General features: G+C 36.9%; 2 protein-coding genes across 4 annotated transcripts in view; both read right to left on the reverse strand.

Annotated features, from left to right (window-relative positions):
- The window catches only part of DPY19L3 (dpy-19 like C-mannosyltransferase 3), a 34,377-nt gene extending 33,526 nt beyond the window's left edge, over positions 1–851 (reverse strand). The window contains exon 1 of the mRNA XM_032195601.1: positions 722–851. The gene's annotated coding sequence lies outside the window, so the exon portion shown is untranslated. The remainder of the gene's footprint in view (positions 1–721) is intronic.
- Positions 852–2,013: 1,162 nt separating this feature from the next.
- ZNF507 (zinc finger protein 507) lies at positions 2,014–23,693 on the reverse strand. Of its 3 annotated transcripts, none has more exons than XM_032195598.1 (7): positions 23,642–23,693; positions 17,144–19,266; positions 15,751–15,856; positions 11,481–11,595; positions 8,985–9,089; positions 6,038–6,172; positions 2,014–5,909 (listed from the first exon to the last, which is right to left on the reverse strand). In XM_032195598.1, the coding sequence occupies exons 2-7, from the start codon at positions 19,259–19,261 to the stop codon at positions 5,546–5,548; spliced, it is 2,943 nt and encodes a 980-aa protein (XP_032051489.1). In that variant the 5' UTR covers positions 19,262–19,266; positions 23,642–23,693; the 3' UTR covers positions 2,014–5,545. The 3 variants fall into 3 exon arrangements, with proteins under 3 accessions (XP_032051489.1, XP_032051490.1, XP_032051491.1); XM_032195599.1 differs by lacking the exon at positions 23,642–23,693 and adding an exon at positions 22,874–22,889; XM_032195600.1 differs by lacking the exon at positions 8,985–9,089.
- Positions 23,694–24,014: the final 321 nt, after the last annotated feature.

Genomic DNA, 24,014 nt, shown 5'->3' on the forward strand with positions numbered 1-24,014 from the left:
GCACATTACCATTCCCAGAGTGCAGACAAGGGTACTTGTGTTACCACTGGTGTGAGTGAGTGATAATGGAGCTGCTCTAAGAAATATGCCTCAGCTGCATGCTCTTTGTGGTTTTAAAGCTTTTGCAATGAATTGTTTTCAACTCTTTTCCTTACTCCTGGGGGAAAAAACATACACACACACCAAACAACATGCACGTGGAGGGAACTATGTGAGCATGTATCGGTTTGTAAGTAGCTTGTTTGTATAAAAACCAACAATAACGTAATAGGGGGCAAGATGGTCATCGCAACCACGGTCTTTCCCACCACCAGGCTTTCTTCAAAACGCCCTGTGCTGGGATGAATGCCTTTTCTGCCAGGTACGCCCGAGGAAGCCAGAAGCTCAGGGAAGGAATGGGACAGTCCTGCCTCCGACCCCACAGTGGCCTGCGGAGGTGAGGACAGACGAGGCGGGGCAGGGCCTGCGGCCGGGTCCGGGGCTCAGTCAGGGGAGGTCGGGGCGAGGCCGCTCGGTGGCGGCTGCGGGCAGGCCGAGGGATGAAGCGGCCCCGGGGCTGGGCAAAGGAGGCAGGAGGGCCGGGCCTGGGGCCGCAGCTCCCCCCCCCCCGGAACGGGCTGCGCGCTGCGGCCTGCGCGGCCTGGGGATCGGCTCCTGCCCCGCTTGGGCCCGTCACCGCTTCCCCACCGCCCCCCCCCCCCACCGCCGGCGGGGCCGCTACCTGCCGGCGCTGCGAGGGCCGAGGGTTGCTGTAGAGCGGCGGTAGCTGCTCCTGGAGCCGGCTCCGGCTGCGCGGAACCGCCAAGGCCCCGCCGCGAGGAGGGGAAGGGGCGGGCGTGGGGGTGGCCGTGGTGCGAGCTGCTCGGCTCCGACGGGCGGAGCGGAGCCGGGGGGAGCAGAACTGGGCGGCAAGGGGCGAGCCGGGACGGGGGAGGCCCGCGAGGGGAATAGCCCCGCCGTGGGGCCCTCGGCGGCCTGCGGGCCCCGAGTGAGAGCCGCCGCGGGGGCAAGGCCGCCAGAACTCGGTTTTGGGACACCTACAGCCCAAGTTGCACGTCCTGGGCGCTGCCAGTAGCGACTGGCCGCAGGGCTCCTCAGGGGGAAGGCGGCGGTTTGGATGGTGCTGCCCGTGCTGACCTAACGGAGCCACGCATTTCTTGTGTAAAACACGGCAAATGGGTCAGGGGATACCTGGGGGATCGCAGGAGCAGGATGCTTAGGGGGGAAATAACTTCTGCTGAGGTTATTCCCCCCCCAGTATCTTCTACTGAGGCTCTTCTGTTGTATTAAGTTCCAGTTTTTGTACTGTAACGTATTTGGCCCAGGGCCGTAAGAGCAATAATGAAGTGAAAGAAAATAACCTGTCTATTTTAGTGTAAGCCAGATAATACCAGGAATGGGCACTCTGGTGGTACTTTCTCTCCTTGGCCAGCAGCAGCAGTTAGAACTTTTTTTTTTTTAAAGTTTTGGTTCCATTTTTGGAAAAAGATGGGAAGCAAAGCTCCAGCAAGGCCAAGAAATGTAGCGTGTATATAAAATTAGGTTGCAAGATTTAGCTTACATGATAGATAAGCATGAATCCATCACTTGAAAAAAGCTGTGTAAGGCTTTCACACCATTGAAATTAGGGACAAAAGTCCCACTAGCTTCACTGTGAATTTTGAAGACAGCTCTGTCCTTCAGCATTGTTCCAATGTAACTGCATGCTTCCCTGTATACTTCCTTGTATTCAGAACTTGCTTTAATAGTCTCCTATTTCATCACTACCATTACTTTTACAAAACTTGTAGTAACATTAACTAATATCTTGATACAAGAGTGTGAAATGGCAGTGAAGTATTTCAAGTACTTTTTGATGTAAACAGATTCCTATCTCTAAACACTGGTTCTTGTCTCTGTTTTCTGTATTCATAACCCTATTTCATACAGGTCAAATAAAAGTGACTAAAGTGTTTAACAAAAAAAGTTTATTACCAAAATACATTATTAAAGTCAATACGTGACAAACTCCTGTAAAGCAAAATAAATTATTCTAACATTGTACAGTATTTCAGAAGGTAGTTAAAGTAGTACTACAGACTTTGCTTCATAGTTCCGAACAGTCATCTATCAGGAACACAACCCTAGAGAGAGCTTAAGGCATGCAGCTTAATGTGCTGGGTAATTTTATAAAATGGAAGTCATCCTATTTAATAAGATACAGTATCAGAATTAACTGCAGTCTTTACATGTCAGTTTTCTAAATTTTTTGTACTTTGGCTATAAAAGCAGTGCCATAGTGTTACAATACCTTTTCTTAAAAAAATACATGTACCCATGTCCATGAATATCAAATGCAAATGTAAATTTCTATTAAATATATCTTAACAAACGTTACTTTCAGCACCAACCGTACATTTTTTAAAATGATTAAATAAGTGCTTCTGAAAGAGGAAAATACAATAACTGACTGAATCCCACTCCAAGCATAAATCAGAAAGATGAAATACGCACCTATTTATCTGTGTTGTCTAGTAGGAAGGAAGTTTTCTCTTTAATAGAAGTATAGGCCTTTAAAATCAAAGCTGCAAGTTACAGTTCATGTAATGGATCAAACTCTTAATAAAACAAACAGCAAGTGAAATAGCTGATCAGCTCATAGTGCTGTGACAGAAGATCTGAAAATATGAAAGGGGGAGACTGCAGAGTTGGTGACTTTGAAATGTGCTTGAAAAACCCTTACATAACATGCAAACAAGCCAACCATACACTTTCTAAAGCAGGTAACCTGAGAAATACTTTACTTTCAGAAACTAAGCCTATAATTACTTCACATGCAGAACTTCTGATAAAGGCCATGAGAACTGTGAGTGGGTAACTAATGGCAAGCAGCAGGGAGACAGTTAAACATACCTCTGTGCATATGGGAAAGAATTATTTGTTTGCATTTGATAGGACTGATAACACTTTTTAGAGGCAACTAACTTTATACTATTTTATAGTAACACATGGTCAAAACAAAAAAAAGCAACGAGATGGAAAAGAGCAAATGTAAATAGATACATCCTGCTTAGGAATCCCATTACAGTCAGTCTCGGTGCATTATATTAAATGTTGCAAACATGTACACCAGAATTCTTAACTTTGATTGAAAGCTACTTGCTTTTTAAGTCTTGGTTCGCTGCCACCTTCTTTTTAGCTTATGAATGCAAGCTTTTCACCTTTTTTTCTTTCACTAGTAGAGCAATGTTAAAATAATTATCCCTTTATGCAAAAATAAGGAAAGTGGCAAAATACTGTTTCTGTGAATACTGGCTGGTAGTTTAACATTATCTTGGATCTCTTCCTACCTTTAATTTTTTCAACAAATAGGATCTCTGAATGAAGAAGATCAGATATACTGCAAATAGTTTACTACTTTTGCATGAATTCTATATTGAATTCTGTATCTATAGATAAAATACTGGTGTCAATAAGACAGTATGAATATCCCATTAGAAGTTTACTATCTCTAACTGATTTTGAGATGTGAATAAATCTTGTTCATTAAATGAAAAAATCTGTAGAAATATTAAAAATAACTTTTAACTGAAAATACTACAAATCTGTATTTAAAATATCTCAAATATGACACAAAAATGCTTTGACATTATATCAATTTTAAAGTAAAATGTGTACTTTCTGATATCAATTTTATATATAAAAAACTACAGATATTTAACTTGAACAAGTTAAGGAAACCACTTAACAACAAAAATTGCTGAATGTACGTGGAATGTAGTGCCTTTTACACTGGCATTTAGATTTTGTGCTGCTTCATAAAGTAGTAACCCGACTTGTTTACCACTTACAGTCAGCAATGCACAACAGACTGTATGCTACACATACCACCTTCTTAGACTTACTGTTCTAGCTCATTTCTGCTAGCAGAAATGTATAAATATGAAATAAATGTAAAACACTATTTTTCTAAGAGTAAGTCATTTTTTAAGAAATGAGCTTCTAAAAAATCAGGTAACTGCATTCCCATGTCAGGAACAAGGTATGCTTCCGTGCAACTGCCATTCTTTAAAAACAGAAATAAACGGCCACACTAGAAAGCTTAAATCAGGTTACAAAAGGGTTTCTTTTAGAAGTGCTACTGCTTCTCTTGATTGAAGTCTGTATTTCAAATAATTTAAGTAGCCAACTTTATGAATGATCTTAGCAAAGTTGCAAGGTAATTAGCCTGTATATATTTCCAACTGAGATGTTGATGAATGTTGTCTTCTGCAAACTGCTGTTAACACACAAAAAGAAAGCACTCTAATTTTACGGTGCTTTACAAGGGAGAGATTTCTATATGTTTTTTAGAAAACAAAGTAATCCCTAATTCCCCTTCTGAGTCTGTATTATATACACTAGTAAAATTATTCTACAAGTGACTGTTTTTGATGATTTGCTTAAAATATGGTTTCCATATTTTATTTTTTGAAATATAACTTTCTATAGGAACATTGCTATGATTACTTTATCCTTCTGTGTATTATATCTACAATTAAACCCTGTCACACAAATGGGATTATTTATACAGCTGGTGCAACTTTCAAGGAACTCCAGAACATGTAGGCATTCCTCAAAATCCCTTTCCTTCTTCATCTGCATCCTTAGAAATCTATATAGATTTAAAAATATCTTTATGGCAATTACTGTTAGTACCTTGTTCTCATAAAAAATGGTGCTCCTAGGTACTACAATCACCACAAGTTAATAGTGACATATGAGGTGATTTGTTTTGCAGGTTTAGTTTAAATTTGTTTTTAATTATTATTTATTTCTTACATAGTTCTGCTGAATGTGTTAAGAAAGCCTTTTAAGAAACAGCAGGCCATTATTATGAAGAATCTTTTATATACCATCAATTAAAAGATACCAGCTTATAGTTAGGATCCAATTAGAGACAGTTATTAGCAAAATGCTTCTAGTTTACTCAGTTCCTGGTGCTTTAAATCAACGGATAGGATACCACTCTTTTTTGAAAGACAACCTGGAGTTTGTAAGGTCTTAAAAACAGATTGGGAATACACATGCAAGCACACATATGCGCTTATCTCCCCTCTTTCTACTTCCAGAATCAGGCTGAGTTTGATGAAATCCTGTTGTAAAATTTGTATTTGGTAAGTTTGCTATCTTCAAAAAAAGAGGGTTAAAATGTTTTTGCGTAACTATTTGGGAAGCAACAAAGCTTTCATGCCTTTAGGTTTTAATATACTGTACTAAGTCATTGTTACTGACTAGTACCAGACAGTAAAAGGAAAGAAGAAAAACAACAATCCCACGTTCTTGGCACCATACAGAGAAATAACAGGTTAAAATGGATCATTCTGTTCCCTACTCCTGATATTCATCTCTAAAACGATTCATCGGTCCCTAGTTAAAAATTTGAATTCTTATTGAAACAAGGACTTAGAATGGGAAATTGGCAAGTTTTGCTTGCAATTCTTCTCTTTACCAAGTTTTTCAGGCAAAATTAGTGAAGATAGAAAATGTCACTCTAGGAAACCCCCTCTTCAACTTAATGCTTCACCTAGTTTGTGCTCTGATTTGTGCTGTTGTCCTTATTTAGGATGATGTTTATGATTTCACCCTCATGTTCTTTCATGTGATCCAGCAAATTTTCTTTGTTGGTAGACTCAAAACCACAAATGCAGCAGCAGAAGAGAAGAACACAGTATTCTGTGCCAAGATGGGGTAGAGTGGAGTTCTTTTCTAAACCACCTGAGGTATTCATCAAGTTAGGTTTTTCATTTTCATCAGAACCTGAAATTTCATTATTAGTCTGGTTAATAGACTCTGTAAAAGACACCAGGTTGTCTGAACTTCCTAGTATAGGTACTGTACTTTCATCTGTGCCTTCCAACAAGGTTTTGTCAGGAAGCTGTCCTTGAAACCTGAAATAATAAAAGAAACAACTATCAAAATGTACAGCTGTTGCTTTTTGACAGGAATTGTACTTTGGATTAGAGGTGGCTCCTTTGAAAATTCTAGATAATAGGACTTGAAAATAGGTAAGACATACCTGCTACTTTGCAAAATTGCATCATTAATAGCCTTGTTCACTTGTTCATAGTTATAGTTTTGGTCACTTGCATGTTTCCACATGTGAGACTTCAGGGATGGAGGATGGCTACATACATATCCACAGAGAGAACATCTAGAGAAAAGATGTGGGGAAGAGATGCATTTAAAAGTTAAGTTTTACTATTGTACTAATTCACTGCTTTTTCCAAAAGGATGAGTAAACAGCAAGACACAAGTCAATCCTCTTCTTAGTCGCCCTGTTCAGTTTTGTAACTAGGTCAAAAAAGTTTGTAAAATGGTTATTCCAAAATTTAAGACTATTTATACAGTCTGAGAACTTAAAATTGGCTCTTCTGACTTCTTAAATAATTTAATTGAAATCTTATGTTTGGCCTGATAAAACTGTTTAAATACTGCAAATATGCAATAGTTCAGAAACATGGAGATGTCTGTGTGGTATCTGGCAGCCAGGTGGGGAGCTCTCTTCGCCATTGTTCTAAACCAAGCAGGTGCTGTATAATTAGCAGTGCTAATTTTAACTGAACTAATAAAGCCTTTTTTGCTGTAGCATATAGTAGTTTATTTGAGGATCACAGAATCATTGAAAGTGGAAGGGACCTCTTGAGGTTACCAAGTCCAACCCAGCTGTTCAAGCAGGATCAGCTAGAGCAGTTCCCCACACAGTGTCCAGCCAGGTTTGGAAAACGATCACAGATTGATAATTTTGTTCCATAGAGTTTTTCCAGCAGCCCAAGGTAGTAGAAGGCTAAATCTTTTATTTCCCTATAAAACACTGACTTATACAGTGAAGAAACACTGACTTGTTTCTTCAACCAAGTTTGAATTTTATACATAAAATTCTGGGGGGGGGGGGGGGGGGGGGGGAACGGTATGGACAAAAACACGGCCTAAATAATCCTAATTATTAAGCTATGCTTGATCTTTCAAGAAAAACGGTTTGAGAAATGCTTTTCAAGTTTGAGAGGTAGTTGTCCTATTAAATTTAATTTACACTCCTAGTATTTAGGAAGTAAGGCCTTCATGTATCCAATCCCAATTATCTCTTGTAGGAAGAAGATTTTAGCCCATACTTAATTAAATGCAACTGAGAACATTTAATAAAGGTAATACTTTGGTACTTTTTTCTCTCTTTCTCCCAATAGTCCAATCTCTTTTCTAAAAAACAGTTGCAAATTCTATGACACTCAGATGAATACACAGCACAATTCAGAACTGAACACAAAATGTTTCTTCCTCTGCTAGAATTTGATTGGATAGTTCAAAAGCATTGAAAAATAAATTCCATTTACATAGACATATTGTATATTTACAGACAAATAATATGACTGATCAAATCCCACAGGACTTTTCTCATACATGAACATACAACAGAGGAGTTTATTTTTTTAACAAGTGTTTTCTGAGATGATAAATTAGTTATCTGAGCATGAAGGAGATGAGTGATACTGTATATCATCACTCTGGAGCTGAACAGTACTCAGGGTAAAGATGTGGTAGCTCATCATCTTTTGGACAAGAAAGCTGCTTTGCTTAGCTACTTAGGAAGCTTTTCAAATCACACGAAGAAGACTAGGATCAAATTTTCCTAGATACTGAAGGCGAACTGTTTCTAACAAATTATAGTTAGGAATGCATCTCAGTCTATCTCATTCATTTGTCAATAAGAATTAAATGATTTCTACCCGAGCAATGGGATCCCCTGATAAATTGTATTATGATAAGTCTATTAAAATTACTACTATACTAGTAAATTTTTGTAAATTTCTGAGAAAGAGTTCTTCAGAAATAGGACCTGGAAACACAAGAAGGCCTGCATAAAACAGTGTTTAAAAATTACAATGGTATACTGCCTTCCTTAGGTAGTGACATAATTCTGTCCTGCTGGGGAACAGGCATGACTTTCTAGCTCACTTGTCTCTATTACGTGTTTTGTAATGTGCTACTCTATTTTTTCCTCTTCCTTCTAATTTGGAGCCTTGTAAAGAAAATGGATGTTTTCAAAAATAGGCAAGCTCACCCTCAGATTGAGAATCTTAGTATTTCAAATAAGACTTTTTCAAAACAATGCCATTGTTAAAAATAAAAAGCAGACCTTATCATTCATTTACAGATAAAATTAGGTCACAATGAATTTTTGCAAAACACAAGAGTCAAAAAATAATCTTAATTCTGTTCTGTATGCACATGTATTCAACTAGTCTTTTATTATATGATGATATATAATTTTTCTGCACTACTAGCACAGCTTGGTCAGTGGATTGGTACACAGTGAATGAAGCAACAGTTGAGTGACTTAACCCTTTTTAATGACAGTCTCTTTTTTTGAAGTACATTAATTTTCTCTCTATGTATATAAACATAGATGGACAGACTAAAAACTACACTCATCAGTTAAACAATGACTATTCATACTCATTCTTAACTAGGGCAGCGTGATTCCAATCTGGATTCTAACAAACGTGTATATACTTAGGCTGTGCTTAGATTAGGATATTAAACAACGCCAGAGAACATTCCTGGGTGCTGGAATTTAACAATCTATATTGTTACAGTGTTAGAAGTGCCCCAGGCATGGTTTTGGCACATACATTTTCCTAAACAATTCCACCCATGCTTTGGCAATTAACACGGTCCAGAAGCCTCTTGTAATACATATTTTATATACAACCACCCCATTTTGGAAAGAGAGCGGAATATTGTACCAGAGGGATGCCATGGACCTATTTAATTAGCTAGCATAAATATCACCTGGGAACACCATATCAAATCTCTTTCCTTTTCTCTTTCCCTCTCAATAAAAAAAGTCACTGGAACAAAGAATGAATATAGAAGGGAAAAGAATATAATCTAAACTCTGCTTTATATCTTAACACAACCAAACCAGTACTATCATAGCTTTTTGCTAAATCAGAGCTGTTACATACTTGTACTGTTCCATTAGCTGCACTGCCTGATGCTCCTGGGGGTGGCGCCTCATATGACATTTCAAACTATTCATATTTGTGGTGGCGAAGTCACATACTCGACATCTAAAGAGACAACAAGAAGTAAACTAATCTGACAATTAACTACTAACACTTCCAGAAATATAATTTAAGAGAAAGCAAAGGTATCTGGAAAGACTACAATTAAAGGCTAACAATATTTAAAGAAGTCCAAGTGATGACATCTTTCAATTTTTGGACTATGAGAACGTTTTGCGCTCCAAAAAAGACTCCAACTAGAATCCGAGCTAGAATCACTATGAATACTGACCATGGTCCATCCTTACAGCTACCTTGTGCACCTCTACTAAAGCTGGTATGCCTCATGATCTGTAAGGGATGCACTTACAATAGCTGTGATGTAGATTGCTTGGCTATGTTACGCAAAGGCACAATATGGCCATAAAAGCTATAGGGGAGACAATGTACTTAGAAGCGAGTCTTGTTCCTTAAGAATATGTATTCTGCTTAATGCAACAGGCATTTCTCATGACATTTTAAATGCCAAACTATCTATTAAGTAATAAAACATCTAAGTTTCAGAGCATGATAGCTGAAGTAAAAGTCAGGGACAAGATCAACATGTTTAGATTCAAGTGCCCTAAGACAAGTGAGTTGCATCATGCTGTCTAAATTTTTATTTTTATTTTTACATTTTTCATGGTATCGTTGTCTAAAAACAATATAGATGAGATCCTAGATTGAGATCCCTGGATTTGGACCACAGAATATTACACAAAATACTAAGATATGCATAAATATAGTACCACATAACAGATCTAATGGAAGCCATCAAGATCAGCTAAACCTTTGCACATTTATCAGGATTTTTAATTGTCTCTTTTTTGAAAAGGTAAAATGTCCAACATTTACTAAGTCTGGTCTATAGAGTGAAAAAGGTTGAGATTACAGGATATTTATCTAGAAGTTCCTAACTTTATTTTTGAAAGGATTTAATTGTGCAGTATTAATGTCCAGAAGGTATCAAATCAATACAAATGAATCATTAGAGGCTATACAGTTTAATTTCCAGCAATTTTTGTTAAACAAATAATAAAATACCTTTATGAGTGTGAAAATCACTACAATGTACTTAGGTCGCTATCTGATCAAGCAGAAAGGCTTGAGGAATACATCTTTCAAAAGAAAAAAAATACCATAAATACTGAATCTTTACAGTTTTTAAGCTGTGTCTTGAGTATCCTACAAGGTCTGCAGATGTGTCTAAAGGATTCATGCATAAATAATAAGAAAAGCAAGCTGGATCTGTAGGCTTAAATTTAGTAAGCAGCAGTCTGTATCATCAATGGAAAATTTTCAAAGATTCCTAAATCAAACAGGGTGGGCTAACACCAACTCAGAAAACTACCAAATACCATGATACTACAGTATCTGCTGTTCCAACAGAACTAAGTTAAAAATAATGGAAATAGGGAAGATTCGGAGAAGAAAAAAATATCTATTTGTATTCCACACTTACTTTCCAAGAAAATATCTTTCAAATTTTTGCTAGTGATAATGGATATTGTTATAATGCATAAATTAAAACACACGTCCTTTTTTTTTTTTTTAGCCAAAAGAGAAAGCTACTGGCTCAGTTAAGCATTTCAATGTGTTAAGATGAGTTTCCACAATTTGCATTAAAAAGACGGAAGTTTATTAGCTCAAAAATTGTATTAACTCAGATCTATTTCTAGCCATTAGAGAGGGACAGAGATCCAGAGATGAATGAGCACGGACTGAAAAGGCAGGAATTTACATGTATACAGCAACCAGAATCATACAGAAAAATGCATGATTTGCTTTTTCTGCTGAGAACCTATAGTACTAAATGTAATTCTAGATATCCAAGTTTTTCTGTAAATCCATGTAACATCCATCTACAAAAGCTATACAATTTGATCCTAAATGTATTAATATTGTTTGAAACCTGGAAAAAAGGTAAGGGGACAGGACAAAGGGCAGCAATTTGCTGAACTGTAGGAGCCAAGACTTTATGGATGTACCTTGACTCCTCCTCCTTCCTTCATTAAGGAATGTGAATCTTGCTGTTTACCTTGCTGCTTTGAAACAAAGCTTTAAAAGCAGCAATATCGCAATGGAGAACACTTTGAAATAAGGTAAATCCAAAATAAAATGAAGTATTTAATGAGTACTAAATAAATTATTGCTGTTGGCCAAAGTTCAATATTACAAGATAATTATTTCCCTTTCCACATCTGGATGCTTGAAACTGAAAACCAGCAGTTTTCAAATGCAATGCATCCTGGAGACACTAGGAAATTTTAATTACATAGGGTTGAATCAAACAGAAAGCATGGCTCCTTCAAATTTGCAGTAAAATTATAGTACTGACATTCTTTAATATATATTCAAAATTGCATTAAAACAAGCAGACTAAGAGCCTAGCATTAGTTAGCAATAATTGAGACTTACCTATAGGGCTTATCAGAGTTATGAATTCGTCTGTGATTTCGTACACCAACATAAGTTGTACTTGTGTAGTCACATACATCACATCTGTACAGTTTCTGAAGTGAAGACTTATTTCCTATATGAAAAAACACGACATTTTCGACAGTTGAATCCAGCATTGTCAGTTCTCAGATGATAATTTCAGCACAGCTGAATTATGAAACGTGAATTAACACTTGAAAGTAATACTTTAGTATCTGGAGCAAACTGGCAATAGACAGAGATAATAAAGGTACATTCTATTTACCATGCTGTTCTGCATTTGCCCTACCTTCTACTGGAATTACTAAAATTTTTAGGAAGACACATTCTTTCTATGAACTCTTCCCTTCTTCCAGTTGGGTCAAAATCCTGAGTTACAGCAAAAGGTGAAAAAATGTGGGAGCTGCTGAACCCATCATTTTTCACTGTTTTGTAGAATGAATCAAATCATGAGAAGATGGGCAATGAGAAAAGAGAAGTTTCTAACTGTAGTCTCACTACATTCACAGCCATTTTCAGAAGGATCTGAGATTATCTAAAAAAACCCTCCCAAACCAAAACAAACAACAAAAATCAAGCCACCAAAAAACAAAACAAAACAAAATACTGACCAGATGTATAAAGAAATAATTTGGAACATCACCAAATTACTGAAAAGCAATAGCAACAAAAATTGTTTCTCCTTCCAGAATAAAAAAGACTCTTGAAAAATTAATGGTTGCAGAGACAAAGGCTAATGACTAATTTTACATAGGAAAATCTGTGCTTACAAGTGCACAGTTTGAACATTTTTGGGATGTGACTCTGTAGACACAGAGTCACACTCCAGCCCTATTCCTGCTCCCTCACTGAATAATGTAACTGATATGGGTTTAAATATGAACATTTAAGAGGAGGGATGGTATTTTTTATGCAGGTCATTTTCCCACTCCAGCTCATCATACAGCAGCTTTCATACACTCTTCTAATGACTTTAACCGCAGATACACAAAGGAATACCAATCTGGAGCTGCTTAAATCAAAACTACTTTGACTACTGCCAAAAGAAACATTTAATTAAAATCTAAGGTCTTGCTTTCTGCATCTAACCTCTTCACTATTTGAAGGTTTTAGATTTTTCCTTTTCGAAGAGCAAGTAAGGTAGGTGCTTAAGTTCATTTCAACTTTACATCAAATTCTTGTTCACTGACTGAACAGTCAAGCCATTTGCAGTTCAACCTTAAAGTTCTTAAAGCAAAATATATCAGAATTTTTCCTACTATCTGCTCATATAACTTTTTAAAATTTACTACTGTTAGAAAATCTTTAATTTAAATTAAAAAAATAATCTTAATTTCACCCTTGGAGACATCAGATTTTACATTTCTGTAGTTATTCATTTATGAATATACATTTATGCAGAGTGCAAATGAACACAAAGACACTGGACTGCAGATCTTTGGTAGAGCATGGGTTTTGTGAAGGCTGGTCTATTGCATGCTCTATCAGAATGGGTTTTCCTTCTTAAATTCTGCAACTTTAGAATAAACCTTTTCTAAACGTATTTTATATTATGAATTTGGTATTTTATTCGGCAGGCTGCTTAAAACAAACAGTATCTAATGAGATTTTTAATGTTACACAAGCATATTATCTATTGCATAGTTGTAAGAGGCTAACCACCCAGTAACTTAGTAACTTAGGAGCAATTATTTATATCAATCACTACATTAGATTTAGCCTTTCAACAAAATGCACATGAATTATGTAACACATCATATAATCTCTAACTGAAGTGAAATAGCAGTCATGTCCCCTGCCTCCTTCAGCAGCTTATTTCTTGAGGTTGTGGGATTTTTTTGCTTTCTGGATTGAGGACATCAGGTCTCTTAAAGTGAACATGGAATGACAGATCTTTATTCTCACAGCAGTAACAGGTGCTCCTGTAATTCTGCTTATTACCCTATTCCCTCATTATTAGACATTTACAATCAAATCATATCCAGTCTCATAATGTTCTCTTTTAATTTATAGTACAACCATGATGAATAAAGAGACTTTTAGGACTAACTATTTCATAAACAAGAAATGGAACTGTTCCAGCTCAGGCATCTTTCACATAAACAGATGCTATGCCATAAACTTCTTTGTTCTGTGTTGCTTTACAGGGATGACATTTGTTTGACAAGAGATTGCTGTACTACAGTGGTGTTGTAATTTGATTATAAATTGGTTCTGAAATAATTTAAGCATTCCAAAGCATGAGTTAATAAAAGTTTAAAAGGAAAACTGTTTTAATTCGAATCACCATTACTGAATTTCATGTGGGGTAAACATTTAATTAAGGTGCCTGGATGTAACACTTTTAAGACAGTAATGAGCAATAAATACTTTAAAAAAAATCTCTGAAATAACTACATCGAAGGCAGACAGTTTTCACAAACAGAGGTTCCTCCTTTGTGGAAGTTAAATTACCAGGTCAGGATATAGCATCTAACAACACCTTTTAAAATGTAGTATTTTCAAAAGCAGCTAGCTATCTTGATTTTCAGTCACCTTAGGACTTTAGCTCAAAAGGTACAGTATTCACAAGTCTGATATGATTCAGGAATCTCAAAGTACTGCTTTATTAGGTCATCTTTAAAAAATCTTGGTTTAAAATAGTCAAAACAGTGTCAGAACTACTAATCCAAGCTGTGCTACCATATATTTGTAACCAGCAAAACTCACAATGTTTTTCCTATCATTTCTCTTACTATGCTATTTCTTCTGAAGAAAAATAAAACACAAAACTTAATGTTCTCACTACCAGCAGACCCTCCCTAGCCTTTTTTCTGCTCCCCTGGAATTCAGATAGCTATCTGAAGCTTAGGTTTTATGGATATAATAAGCACTACAGAACAATTTCCCGAATTTAAATATTTAAATGTCTTAATGTCTTCTGCATTGATGAGAGCAAAAAGGAGCCAGGAAGGGTCATTCTACCTGAGGCTAGTGAGCCAATTAATTTTTAATTTCCCATCACGTATGTTGAAAGCCAAAACAAGAGGCAGTGTGAGCTAACAGAACAAGAGTTAAGAATCAGTCAGGAGTTAAGGATCTCACTTTATTCTGACGCCTACCATGTTGCTTTGGACAAACTGTTAATGGTTCAAGCCGTCTACCTGGCTCATGCTGCTTAGTACCTTTCTTCACAAGTATCTGTGCTAACGTCAACGAGGTGAGAGTAGAACCCAGATATTTCAACTGCAATCTAAGTACTATTATAGTACACATTTTGCTATATAAACAAACAAGAGACATAGTTAGGACAGAAAAGAACTATGAACACAAACTGTGAAATATTTTATCTCACAGTTGTTCAGAGGTGATATAATTACTAGCATTTTTCAACAATACTCTAAAATTGCTAAGTACAAAAAAATCTACAGTTCTGCCTATAGAAGCTTTGTAAATATTTTCAGGAGCTTTATCTCACCAGAAAAGAGGATGCATTGAAGTTATATTAGATACTGGGCCTCCAAGAGCACTGAAAGGATTTTAGGATCACATTTCCCTTAACTTCAGGGATTAGCTATTTTCTTCCTATTTCACTACCTTTACACATCAGGTTTGTTTTTCTTAAGAACACTGTTAAATTATAAGCAGATACACAGTTAACCAAATGTTTTAGAAATGCATACCTTTGGTTACCCTAGTGACTATTACATATATAGCTTGCATTTTTAAAATGTTCTACATTTGCCTCTCCAGGATTAAAACTCATTTTGGACTCATTTTGGACATTACCGTAATTAAACAGAAACTTCTAACAGCAGAATAGACTGTATTGTATGTATATGCTGATAGAAAACTGTGTAACCACAATGAGTTTAAAAAAAGGGCTTTATTTTGTTTACTCTAGGAAATTTAGAAAATACTATAGTTGCTGAAGAAAGATAAAAAGGATTGTTTTTCTTAAAAATGCAAAATAATACTCCATAACAATTATTATCTGTAAATATTTAAATTGTTTTTCAAAAAGAAGAAAAAGAGGATCTGATTAAATGTGCAAAGAATGTCTTACCTACTAATAACTGTGAGTAAGAGATCTCAAAACCGATCATTTAGGTAAGTTTGCACACTGAAAAGGCCACGCATTTAGGTTAGGTATAGATGTGAAAACATTTTGGCCTGAAAAGGACCTTAAAAACAGTAAGCCCGCAAGTATAGCAAACAAGTCATTTTATGAATGATTTTTTGTAGTTTTAAGTGACAATATAAACAGTACCTTCTCTTTCATCTATGTCATTTGAAACAGTTAGTTTGTTAGATGTGGCTGTTGAAAAGATATCTGGAAGACTGTGTTGTTCTCTCTCATGATTTCGCAGTTGGCTCTGAAAAAACAATTGCCCGTGTTTAAATACATACTACAAACATTCACCGGTCACTTCAGACACTGCAGTAATATATGACATTGCTACTCAACTTTTAATGACAACTGTTATAAAACATATGTTAGCATATATACAGATTATCCCTCAGTTAGTTTTACTGGAAACAAAACAAAATACATAACATTAATTAATAACATATAGGATTGATGAAAATGACTCATATGATTGTGATTTTTGTTAATTTAAAAAAACCTGTTCATTAGAAAAATGACTATATACATTACATATTATCTGTAACTGTAATGTGTCATGTTGACTTTTTTATTTTCAAGCTTTTTCTTTTCCCTATTTCCTTCTTCCCCCTTCTTCCCATCTTCTACATTCTCATGTACAAGTGGCAAACAGTTTTTCCTCCAGAATTATTATACTCCAAAAGCAATATAAGATTAGAGGTTAGAGGATGGCTTGTGTAAAAATGGCTCCATTTTCTTTTTGCCTTCTGACTTAAGAATGTGTTGTTGTGGTTTCTACTTGCCTGGGGAGGAAGAGGGAGAGAAAACCTTTTTCTACCCAACCAGTATAGTTTTTCAAACTAAGACCAGACAACAGGAAATACAGCAAAATTTGCACTATCGCTGCCTAAAAGAGTTTCAGTTTTAAGACTGGGTACTGTTGTTATCTATTCTTTATTTGTAACTACTGAATTGAGTACAGAGGAACACACACACCATCAGTATCAATGCTTAAAATGGAGACGATAAAAAAAGGCCCAAGTAAAATATTCTGCTATGGCAACTCATCTTGCAGCTCTGTTCTACAGAACATCCAGCCTAAAGCAAAAACAGAGAAAGAAATTTAAAAAATAATAATCTGTTTTGCAGTTTCTCCTGTTACCCCCAATTACTATTGCTTTTGCTCACACTCACAACTAGTGGGTGCATCTGAGCATTCTCTTAAAATTTCTGCTATTAAGTTCTCTGATGCTTCCACTTTTTTAGTTGCTACAGGTTAGCAGAACAACAGGATATTAAGATGTTCATAAGATGGTTCTCATGAAAATAACTTATGTGAAGAAGCAAGTTTATTTCATTGGGTAAGGCAGAGTAATTATAGCTGAATGGTATATTCAGAAAGTACTGCTAGGAATAACCCTCAATTGTAATGACAATGAAACCAGGATATCAGACTGAATCAAGATAGAAAGAGGGATCACCAATTATAAAAAAAAAAAAAAGTAGACAAATAGGTTATTTAGCAATTATAGACAGGCACAGGAAATAACTTTACCTTATAATGAAAGGATTCTTTGCATTGTTTGCACTGATACATTCTTGTTTTGCAATGGTTGATCATGTGGCTCTCTAAATCCTTACTATTGTCAGCAATGTGTTCACAGATCGGACACTGATAGGGCTGCCTCTGACGATGAACTCTCAAGTGTTGTTTTATGTAGCCCTTATTACCACTGCTGTAATGGCAGAGGCGACAGCGGTAGGGCCGATCTGCACTGGGTATATATTCTACTAGGTTACTTCCTGGAATATTTGCATCATTTGCGTTTTGGCATTGTGCATTGTCTTGTAATTCTTTCAGAATGTCATCATCAGAAGCATTTTGATCTGTCCTCTCCTTCAGTTTTTCAATGACAGTGAGTAGTGACATACTAATGCCCATTTTAATTGGTGCTTCTGATAACTCTGGCCTTTCGTTCTGTATCTCAACTATTGCACATTCATTTTGGTTTAAGCCACTAAACTCCTCTGAAGGACTCTTATGCGAGGATACCAATTTAGGATGAGCCATGCACAGGCCATTAGCCTCTCCCTGCCCCGTATCTGCAACCACAGTGTCTTCCCCAGTCAAAGTCCTAAAGCTAGACCTTGTTAGTTCTGCAGCTCTGATAGGCATTGTAACAAGAGCTTCTGCAGCTAATGAGTGTAGTCGTAAAGACTCAGAATTTGTCCTTCTTCGTACAGGAGGTGCATTTTCATCAGTTGCTACATTTTTAATAGGGCTTAATTCATTCTCTTTCTTCTCGGTATTATTCCATCCTATTATTACTTCTTGGATTTCATCTGAATGATAAACTTCATCAGGTTCTTCACCAGTAACATGGGATGCTTCTGAGATTATTTTTGTTTCTGTTTCAATGTCAGTGTTTATCAAGAAAGGCTTTTGTAAGACACTTTCTTCAGCACCTGGCAAACGTTCGACTATTACATTAACATGACCCTTTGTATTTGGACTACAATTAATGATTTTCTGTGCTGATGAAAGTAGGCTATCAGTTACCAAATTATCCCGTTCTGTATCTGATACAGTCTCCTCTAAAACCTCTGTAGTAGGAGAATGCACTAGAGACTGATTTATCACCTCTTCTTTTACATTTGTTCCTACTGGTGATTTACATGACAGTTGCTCAGAATTGCAAATCTGAAGTTGAAGAGTAGGTTCACCATGGATATCTAGTTCATTATTTTCCAAAGAAAGAACAACTGCATCCATGCTGTGAGGTGTATGAGTTACAACCATCTCTGACAAGTTGGCAGTTTCATTTTCTTCCTCAAAGATAGGATAGGAACAATCAACTTCACCTGCATGCTTCCAAGAGTGAGTTTTCAACATTCGTTGCTGACCACAGGTGTACCGACAGATTAAACACCGGTACATGCCATACTGCTCGTAAGTATACCATTTCCTCCTACCCATTTCAGGTATATGAGTAGACTGAGTTATATCTTTACATTCCACATTTCCTGTCTGATCAGTCCCTGATTTGACACTTCTTTCCACTGGCCCTTGCAAAAATGAACTCGAGACATCTACACATTGCTGTACTTTTGTCTGCATTTTACTACCATTCTCGTGGTAGTTTTGGAAGTGAGATTCAAGTTCTTCTTGGTTTTTAGAAGCAAAATGACATTCTGAGCACATTAATATCACTTCATTTTTCTGCCCATGTTGTTTTATATGTTCTTGTAGCATTAAGAGAGAAGGTGATAGAAACTTACATAGACTACACTGGTAGCATGTCACCTTTTTTTTGCTTTGTGGAAGACATTCAGTCACAAAACAATCAGCTTGTAACTCTTCGGTCTTTTTAGTAGCAATAACAGAGAACTCAATTGCTTTAGCTGGGATTTCACAAAGATCATCCGTTTCAAAGGACTGTGCAGAAGCATTAGGATGGGAACGTTTTTTCCCTATTAAAAGGCATCTTTGTGACTTCTCACTTTCAACTATTTTGCTTAGCTTCTGGATAACATGGATTAATGGATCAGTTTTACATTTCCTCTGATCTTCACTGGCTTGCAGTGTTGGGCCAATGACTGTTTCAGAAATCAGTACAGCTTCCTGTTCTCTAATACTTGGCATCAGTACTGCAACGTTTCTTCCTTCTTCCATAATATCTAGGATAAAGTGTTTTATAAAATATTAAAAATTAATACAATAATAAAAACACAAACCAGTAGTATTTATCTACTAAATGTGGAAGCCCAAAGCCACCAACTTCATAAAAACTTTCAGAATGGCTATTTAAATAGCCAAATATTTTGAGGACTATGTAGATAGTATAAATACTATTCAAAATATCTGGACAGAGTACTTCCAGGACAGCCTCTAACTGCATGCCTCCAAGTTGTATATTGGCAAGATAAATATTTTTCAAGCATAAGCTGATTAGCATTGTTACAACTATTGTTTTTCTTTACAAGGACTACCCATTTGAATGCTAGACACTTAAATAAACCAATCAATAGTAACTGGCACATTTATGAGTAAAACTCATGATACGGTATGAAAACGTATTCCTGATGTACTCACTCTGATACACTGATGTCTCCTAAAACCAATGTCAATTTACATCAACATAATTTACAAAAATAAGCATTTTTTTCCCTTGAGAAGTTGGTACAAATAAGTAATTCTGGTATGTAGTTACGTTAGTCACTTCGCTTTGACTGTATTAAAGACCATTCAAATGTCAAAGCATACTTAAAAGTGTCATTTTCTAGAAAAGCTACTAATTGTAGCTTTTCCTATAGTTCCTTAATTGTAGGGAAAATCAATTTATACATGTTTTTGTTTGTTTTGAGGGAAAGCTAAAGATAGTATTTCCACTTACACTTTCTTTAAACATATCTAACCATAAACCACAGGCAATAATGTGGTAGCGTTGAAGATTAAGTTAGAAGCCAATACATATAAATGTACATGAAAGGATACTTTGTGATGTGGGCAAAGTTGTGGGGTAGAGATGGGGGTGCTGGACAGTGAATTTCAGTGGAATTTACTTCTGAAAAAATGCCAGAAAATAACCTATTCAGGTTCCTATTAAATACCCACACAAATGGGTATTTAATATACTTTTTTTTTAATACTATATTTAAAATGTAGAACATCCAGAGATGACAGGTACTTCTTTTATCAGTTATCCTTAAATTAAAAAAAAAAAAAAAGTTGGAATATTTTTTTTTTTTTTTCCAAGAAATGTATGTTGGCCAAAGCAGAACTTCCAGAACTGGTCCAAAAGGCCCACAAAAAAAAGAAAAAGGGGACTTGTGGATGTAGTATACAGCTGTAATTTAAAAATGAGAATGTATTTCTAGATAATTTTTTTTTGACTCTGGCAGGAGTCTACTAGGAATAAAAAGCACCACTGGCCTTACTTTGCCCATAGGCAGTGTAAGGAAGAAAGACAGAAGCGCCATGATGATGCTTCAGGGCAGGTTTAAGCCTCAGCCATGCCTGCATGGTCAGGTGGGGTGGCCCTCTCAAAGAGGCAACCGCAGCATGGATCTATTGCCACATGTGGCACTACTTCAAAATATTGTTTAGACAAACGTAAGAAATGTATTTACATTTTTGCATTGCAGGAGATGCAACAACGTTGGGGAAACTTTGGATTTTTGTTTTAACACTGGAAGATCTCATGGGATTGCCCAGTGTCAGCAGAAGATGTGCAGGCTTATTTGCTGAGGCAACACATGCGATATGAATGAAGCACCTTCCAGTTACTGTATGTTCTGAAGATAAAAAAAAATAATCACACTTACTGGAACTTAAATACAAACTGTAAGAAATGCATTTATTGTAAAGCACTGCAGGTGTTTTGATTTTTAAATAAATCTGTTACTACTGGACACAAGAACATACAATTTCTGGTTTAATTGAATATAGCAAAGAAATAGAATTTCTTCTTATTATTTGATACAGCCAGTGATGTTTACTTAAGACATGCCTTTCTTATTTTTCAGATTTTTACTTAAAACACACTAGTTAGAAAACATATGGGACTTTATGATACAATTTCTTCCTCATCTTTTCGAATGTAAGCATAATACATTGCTTACTCTAATATTTTAATATTTTTAAGGTAAGCAGTACGTTAAAGGTCTGAACACATATACAGATTATTTTTGATCTATCAAGAAAATAAGCATATATAATAATATGTAATTATTCCACAATAGCAGTTAAATATTTCCACCAATAAAAATCAGGTTGTTATAGCTTTTCTGTACTAAAATTATAGATAGAAATTTAAGAATTTCTTTAAAGCAGAAACAAATCCCAGAAGGTACTCATTCAGAATAACTCAGATTTATTTTCCACATGGATTTGGTAGAGCTACTGATTGTTTAATTTATGTGCAGATAATATTTGCAGGATCATAAAAATTTGTCAGGCTTAAGGCCACTATACTTTTTTCTTTTATTTCAAAAACATATGTCATAATTTTGATCTATAGAAAAATTCAAAGCAGGAATGTCAAGTTATCTTTATTTGCCATTCACCTTACTACTCAGGTTATCTACAGAGTCTGTTATAATTGAAAAGTTCAGTACCTGTTGGAAAACACAGATTCACACTGAGAAATACATTTGGAACATTTCCTTGAAATAGTTGTTCCAATATGTATGGATTCTCTGAGAGTTTTTAGTATTTAATTCCCAGTTGGATCTGTCCAATTGAAGCAATCTATTACAGAAGCATCATAATTATCAATATAAGCAATGTTAATATCATTCACACTTGATATGCTTATGTATTTTAGCTGAACATCCAAAAATATTATTAAATTCTGAATTATTAGGAGAGACAAGACTACTGTCTTCAATGTTACTATTTTGCTGTGTTAGTTTCAAGAATATTTACCTGTTAGTGGCTAAAGTCTAAATTAAAATTGAAAAATAAAAATAAAAGAAGCCATTAAGGTAATTGGATTCATGATAATTAGAAAATAAAACAACTTAAAGGCCTTATGCCTTTAACTGGATACATGTAAGCAGATTAAGAATTATCAATATTGTACTGCCATTGTAAATCAACTAGGAGAAATACAAATTAAAAAATAAATCTATTTAAAACAAGATAGTATCACTTTACATGTGAGTATACCAAAAAACCTGCTTATTTAATTCAAGTTCAGTATTATCTTACTAACAGGAATCAATGTTATGTGCGTTCAGTTACTATTAAACTGAAATATCCAACTATTTAACTTTTTAATATAAAACAGATGTCTTGATGTGCATTTTCAGCTTCAATTTCTATTGTCTGCTTGGTACAGTAGATTGAATGACTAACTCTTGTCTATGTGGCTAGGAAAACTTACATCCCATTCATATATTTCCAATTATACATAAAAGATGTTGCAGTAGCAAATGGGTGACATGTCAACAACAAAGTTAATAGCGACTAACCTTCCATTCAACCACTTCTTTTACTTCACTTATCTATTGTTTGAAAACCATCCTATTTAGCTATAGAAAAACATTTAGCTGTTTGTTTCATACTGACTACAACATGTTTAATAATATTGTAACAATAAATGTGCTTCTTCCCCCTGCAAGCAGACTTGCCATCACATGAAGCCCTTCAAGGAATAACATCAAGCTAAAATATTTTCAGAGTCATTTAGGGAAAACTATAGGAACATGGCACTACTTTAAATCAAACTTAGTAATTTTAACCCTTTATAAGTAATGCAAAGCAGGCAAATATTTTCCTTACCTGTTTCATTTGAAAGCAGCATAGGAACTAAGAGGGAAGCCCACAAATGAAAGGCGCTGCCATTTAACACTGCTATGTCGAAGCAGAAAACAGAGTACGTTCAGATACACCGATTGTTGATACTTGTAGCTGATGCGTGTTATCAGCTGTGCAATTACAGCACACACTTGCACATTAGTTAAGTTATGCGCTCCCTGTTTAGCGCAGGTTTAACGCAGATCGCTGCTCTGTTATATAGGGACGGCCAGCACGGAACCCCAATGCCTACCCCAAGCAGCGCGGGTCCCCGGCCTCAAGGGGACGGGATGGGACAGGCAGCAGCCCCAGCCCATGACCTGCGGTTCAGGGCCGAGACCCCGTGGAGGAACGGGGAGAGCAAAGAGGGGCTGCCCCTTCCCTTCCCCCCCCGAGGTGCCGCCAAGCCGCGCGCGGTCCCCGCGCGGCAGCGTGCAGGTACCGCCGGCGCGGCCCAGAACGGGTGGGAAGGGAGGAAGAGGATGAGGAGGAAGAATAGAAGAAGAAGGAAGAAGAAGAGGAGGAAGAGGCAGCGGGCAGCAGCCGGCGAGCTCCCCGGGGGAGGTTCAGCACATGGGCTCGGCTCCACGCGTTGGTCCAGGGCCCACCCGCACGCCGCCGCCGCCGCTCCCCGAACCCTCCCTGCCGCTTGCTGCTCCTGTGGCGCTCTCCGCTCGCGCTGGCAGCGCCAAGGGCCGGTTTTGAGGTAATTTAAAGAGAAACCCAATAAAAGAAAATTTAAAAACTCCTCACCTTCGGACACAGCTTCAAGATGGCGTCGATGGAGATCATATCACGTGATCGGCGGGCGCGGGTCAGGTGACCGGCTGGTGGCCGCTGTTGCCGTGCCACCGCCTCCTCGCCGTTGCCATGGGGACGGGCCCGGGCCGCCCCCAGCCCGCGCGGCGCGGCCCAGCTCCTCCCTGACGTCAACCTGCACCGAGCCCGTCTTGGGGTGCTGTGGTGTCCCTGTCACCTTCTCCACACACAGCGCCACCGGCCTCTTGCGAAGGCTGTAGGAGCTTAGATCGGTGCTCCGTTAATATTTTTGTCTTAAATTTCCAACCAGCGCGAAGCCCCACAGCAATGCGTGGTCACTTCTGACAGCACAGTGCAGCTGATTTGG

Source organism: Aythya fuligula, chromosome 12 (genome assembly GCF_009819795.1).
Source record: "Aythya fuligula isolate bAytFul2 chromosome 12, bAytFul2.pri, whole genome shotgun sequence".
NCBI lineage: Eukaryota > Metazoa > Chordata > Aves > Anseriformes > Anatidae > Aythya > Aythya fuligula.

What these genes read in the sequence shown, in the direction of transcription:
- ZNF507 (XM_032195598.1), bottom strand. Translation starts at nt 19,261, where the DNA reads ATGGAAGAAGGAAGAAACGTTGCAGTACTGATGCCAAGTATTAGAGAA. An exon ending in AACTCTGATAAGCCCTATAG is followed by an intron (nt 9,090 to 11,480) that starts GTAAGTCTCAAT and finishes TTGTCTCTTTAG; the next exon opens with ATGTCGAGTATGTGACTTCG. An exon ending in GCAATTTTGCAAAGTAGCAG is followed by an intron (nt 5,910 to 6,037) that starts GTATGTCTTACC and finishes TTATTATTTCAG; the next exon opens with GTTTCAAGGACAGCTTCCTG.